The following is a 5051-nucleotide window of genomic DNA, read 5'->3' as shown; positions in this document are numbered from 1 at the left end:
CCAGCGGAGGCGCTGACCCGGCTGGCCCCACGGCACCGGCCGGGTCAGCGCCTCCGCTGGCGGCCTCCCTTCCCGCTGGCCCGCCCTCGCCCCGCTGGCCTCGAGTCAGAGCCTGGTTCAGAGATTCTGCCTCCGCACAGTTTGGGCTCCTTTTCACAGACACTGAGAATCGCCCTGCAGACCCTACTTGCCCCCTGCCCATCGGAACCCTCGTTCATTCAACGGGGATGCCTTCAGCACCGGCCCTGGATGGGCTCCGCGCTAAGCCGTGAGGACCGAGCAGCAAACGAAAATACCCCCCACACCGCGAAGACCGCCTGTCCCCACGGAGCCACCCTGCAGGAGGAGAGAGACCCCACCCTCGACCATCACAAGACCCCGTGTGGGCCCGAGGGGAGGGGGCTGCCTGACTGCTTCCGTCTCAAGGGCACAGCACAGAGGCACACGGGCAGAGTCGAGGCCACTCTGCCTGGCTCCCCAGATGGGGTCTATGCGTCATCCCAGTGACAGCTGAAAACTACTCTCCCAAGAGCTCAGAGAGGTCAAGTCTCTCACAGGAAGCAGAGTTCTTAACCCCCAGTAAACACACACAGAAGGGGGTTGTCCATGTGGAGCCGGCCACATCCCCCAGCAAGAACCAAGGTCTGGGGTCCTGAGCGAGGACCCAGAGTCGTCAGTGCACCCTTGCGGGTAGCGTGATGGTCGAACAGCTGGCCTCTGCTCAGAGAAGCCCTGGTGAATGAACAGGCACAATCTGTCTGCAACGCCAGGTCTGTCTGACTCCTGGGGGGCAGAGCCCAACTTCCCTGAGCCTCGATCTCCCCACCTGTGAATGGGTAACAAACTGGCCACTTCCTAGAGAGGGGAGACGCAAATGGGACTGTGCGTTTAGCTTGGTGCCTGGTACGCAGTAAACACCACCACCATCGTCGCTACCATCAGCAGCAGCTGCTACCATGGCGGCCGCGGAGAGAGGAGGCGGCCGCGGCCCGCCGGGCTCTGTGAAGGATGGGCGCGGTCCCAGCCATGCTCACCCCTGGACTGAGACGGGGGACGACCCTGAACTCGCCCCAGGGGCCTTAGCACAGCACACTGGCATCAATGCCCTCAACTCTGCTTCCCCATCAGCCTGGCCGCCTCCAGCAGGCAATGCCCCCCCTCCAGGTGAAGGGACCGGGAAGTCCTCAGGCCTCAAGGCCAGAGATGGACCCAGCAGCCCTGCCCAGGTCACCGGACCCCCCAGCGGTCTCGGGCCTCCTCATGACATAGGCCCAGCCGGCCCAGCTGTGATCCTCTGTAGCACAGTCAGGGAGATGGCTCAGACCCAGGGCTGCTGACTCCTCGGGGGCAGGCCCCAGCGAGTTCCCTTAACGTCACATTCAGACCAGGACCCAGAAGAACAGCAGTAAATACATCTGGAGCAGCCAACACACGCCAGGAGAAGACAGCACCGAATAAACGTTGATTTATGTACACCTCACAGAATCATCCCGTGTTAGTGATTTATCATCCCCGTTTTATTGATTAAAAAAGAACTTTCAGAAAACAACTTTCCCAGTGACACCCAGCTGGCGAGTAACAGCTGAGACTTGAAGCCAGCTCCGTGCAGCTCAGAACCAAGCTCCCGGCCCTCGAACCCCGGATTCCAGGCCTCACTTCACACTCCGAGCTCCCGCCTGGGATGCAGACGGTGAGGAGCGGCCCTGCCTCCCTCCCTCCCCACGCCGGGGAGGCAGCAGCCCGGCCTGGATGGGGGCAGTGACTCTAACAGGCTCAGGAGTCAGGCAGCCCAGCAAAGCCCAGGGCCATTTCCAAGCCTCGGGGCAGGGACCGTGAAGGAAACGCAGTGAAAAGAGGTGAAATGTCGTCCACTTGGGAGTTTTGTTTTTTCAAAGCAGTGTTTGCTTAGTGACTAGGTTGGGGTAAATTTTTTTTAAAAAAGAAAGAAAATCAAAATTTTTTCCCCCTTTCTCTCGGATAACAAAGAGAAGGAAAGCGATCTGGACTGGCTCTTCTCCCAGAGGAGACCAGAGTGGAAATTCACCGTCTGGAGAAGGAGCTGGAACTTAAGTAAACGGAGACCAGGAAGGGAGGGAGTGAAGCTGGGAGCAGCAGAGACTCTGGAGGAGGCTCCCCGGGTGCCTGGGGGCAGGCCCGCCCCTCAGTCTCCGCGCCTGCAAAGTGAAGGGCTGGACTGGAAGTCTCCGGACTCCCAGTGACGTCAACATTCCGCGGGGCCATGAATGTTTGCCCCAGAGAGGGATCTCAAAGTGATGCTTCTTCACACGCATGCTAAGTCCCTCTAGTTGTCTCTGACTCTTTGTTACCCTAAGGACTGTAGCCTGCCAGGCCCCTGTCCATGGGATTCTCCGGCAGGAACACTGGAGTGGGTTGCCACGCCCTCCTCCGGGGGGGTAGGGGGGTCTTGCCGACCCGGGGGTGGAACCTGAGTCTCCTAAGCCTCCTGCACTGGCAGGCAGGGTCTTTAACCACCACAGCTGCTGGGGGTGCAGGCCCAGCCAGGACTCAGCGGCCCGGTGCACTCTGCCCCCCGGCCCACGGCACTGGGGACATCCAGGCTGGTCAGGAGCGGGGCAGGAGCAAACACTGTGGCTACGGAGCGCTCCCCCACCAGCCTCTCATTCCTCAGGGTGCCATTTCCACCTTCCAGAGAGCTTCCCAGGCAGCGCAGAGCCACCCGGCTGGCGAAGGGCTCAGGGAGGATTGGAAGCTCCGGGAGCTGGTGTTCACAGGGGCTGGGCTGACTCCAGGAGCAGGTGGAGGGCGGGCCGTGGGTAGAGCGGAGGCTGGGCTCCTCCCCAGAACCCGGTGACCTGCTGGGCCATCTCGACAGAGCACAGCACCAGCTCCGGGGCCGCCACGACCAGGCCTCTGGGCAGGGCCAGTGCCGGCCAGACACCCCCTCTGGCCACCGTCACCAAGCCTCCAGGACACACCGAAGAGGTGGGCAGGGCCAGGCCGGGCTGCCATGTCCTGACCCAGAGACCAGGGAATGAGGGTGTCCGGAGAAAAGCCAAGAGCCAGACCCCTGGGAGGGGAGCCCTGGCTGGCTGCACACAGCTTCTCGCACTCTCTCTCTCTCACACACACACACGCACGCACACACAGGCCCCTCAGCGGCTTCCTTGTCTACACAGACCCCTCCCCTCTCTCCACTGGTGGATTCACACTCCCTTGCTCAGCCACGACCCCCAGCGCCTCCCCATCAGCACCCCGTCTCCTGTGTCCCACCTGGACACGTCCGTATCCCTGCCCAGATGGAGTTTGCAGGCGGCTTCATGCCTGGCTCACCCAGGAGGGACACAACCCCTGGGAGGTCACCCAGGACGGGACTGCCAGGCCAGTGCCGGAGCACTGATTCACTTCATGTCTCCAGTCAGGGAGGAGAGCCTGGCCCCTATTTCTGGCCGTAATCAGTCATGCAGGGGCAGGCCCGGCAGAAACCATCCTGGGGCCTCCCACTCCATCAGGCAGATGAGCACAAACAAGCTCTCCTCGGCTAGAATTTGAATCCAGAACTGCCTTGGCTCCAGGGGCTCCGGGCCACAAGCCGCATCTCCAGGTTGGCAACACCTGCCTGAGTCAGCTCCCCAGGTTCAGCTCACTCCAAGAAAATAAAAGGAGGCTCAGATCGTCCCCACCTCCCAACCCAGGCAACCAGGATTTAAACTCAAGGTCCCAGATGCCAGGGCCATCAACCACTGAGGCTTTCCTTAGAAGTGAGACTGAAAGTCACTCATTCATGTCCCACCCTTTGTGACCCCATGGACTGTAGACCCCATGGACTGTAGCCCGCTAGGCTCCTCTGTCCATGGGATTCTCCAGGCAAGAATACTGGAGTCAGTTGCCATTCCCTTCTCCAGGGGGTCTTCCTGACCCGGGGATTGAACGCAGGTCTCCCACATTTCAGGCAGATTCTTTACCATCTGAGCTGCCAGGGGAAAGGACTCCTAAAGCCCCAGGTCCCCAGAGCCTGGCAGTGAGCAGCTGTGACCAGAGCTCTTAGAGACCTGGGTTGTATGGCCCCCAACCCCCAAATGCACCGTCCAACTTGCCAAGACCACAGACAAAACAGAGGTAAAACTGCCTCGATTAGGCACCTGCAGTGTCTCCGGCTGTCTGACCCAACAGTTCATTCTTCTATGGAGGCAGCAATGGCCCACTTTACAGATGAGAAAACCAAGGCCTGGAGGACTGAGACTCACAGCAGGACTGTGGCCAGTGCTGGGTCCAGAGGGTGATGTAATACCCAGACTCTGGCGGTTAGGCTGCCCTGCCTCAGGCAGGCTCCCAGGTGGAGAAGGGCAGAGTCCCCAGCAACAGTCACGGGAAAGGGAGCAGAAAAACAGCGATGGCAAAGACCAGGACAGCGGGTGACACCAGAGAGCTATTAATTCCCAGCTACAATCCAGTGCAAGGGACACTTCACTGTTTCCACCTTGCATACGAACAGTCTGACTTTTGGGGCTTCCCTGGTGGCTCAGATGGTAAAGAATCTGCCTGCAGTGCACGGGACCCGGGTTCAATCCCTGGGTAGGGAAAAATCCCCTGGAGAAGGGAATGGCAACCCACTCCAGAATTCTTGCCTCGAGAATCCCCAAGGACAGAGGGAGCCTGGCAGGCTACGGTCCACGGGGGTCCCAAAGAATTGGACACAATTGAGCGACTGACACACACAGCCTGACTTTGGAGTGTTTCTGTGACTCCTTCCAGCCACACAGCTGGCAAGGGACAAAGCCAGGGTGTGGAGCAAGACCTGCTTTCTATTTCACAGGCTTGTGGGGAAAATAAAGGAAAAGGAACGCATTTCAGGACTGACCTCTCCCCTCTGGCCCAGTAGGTGCTTAGCCAAGGACTGCCCTGAGCCCCTATGGCTGCAGCTCCACCACTTCCCACACCTCCCGCCCAGTCTCTTCCCATTTTCCAGCCGCCAAAGCAAAGGAAGGAGGCTCACTTACTGTGTCTGGGGCTGTGCGGGCTCTGGCTTGGGCTCCATGTCTGCGGGAGGTGAACAGGAAAGTCCATCAGGC

The 5051-nt window shown here is 59.9% G+C and overlaps 1 protein-coding gene across 1 annotated transcript in view; it reads right to left on the bottom strand.

Moving 5' to 3' along the window:
• ARHGEF10L (Rho guanine nucleotide exchange factor (GEF) 10-like) overlaps positions 1-5051 on the bottom strand; it is a 161886-nt gene that overhangs the window by 101312 nt on the left and 55523 nt on the right. Inside the window, 1 exon segment of the mRNA XM_010830219.1 lies at positions 4980-5019. Coding sequence (XP_010828521.1) covers positions 4980-5019 — 40 coding nt within the window.

The sequence above is a fragment of the Bison bison genome, unplaced genomic scaffold, assembly GCF_000754665.1.
Source record: "Bison bison bison isolate TAMUID 2011002044 unplaced genomic scaffold, Bison_UMD1.0 scf7180017864516, whole genome shotgun sequence".
Lineage (NCBI taxonomy): Eukaryota > Metazoa > Chordata > Mammalia > Artiodactyla > Bovidae > Bison > Bison bison.
This window is presented reverse-complemented; position numbering and strand designations above follow the sequence as displayed.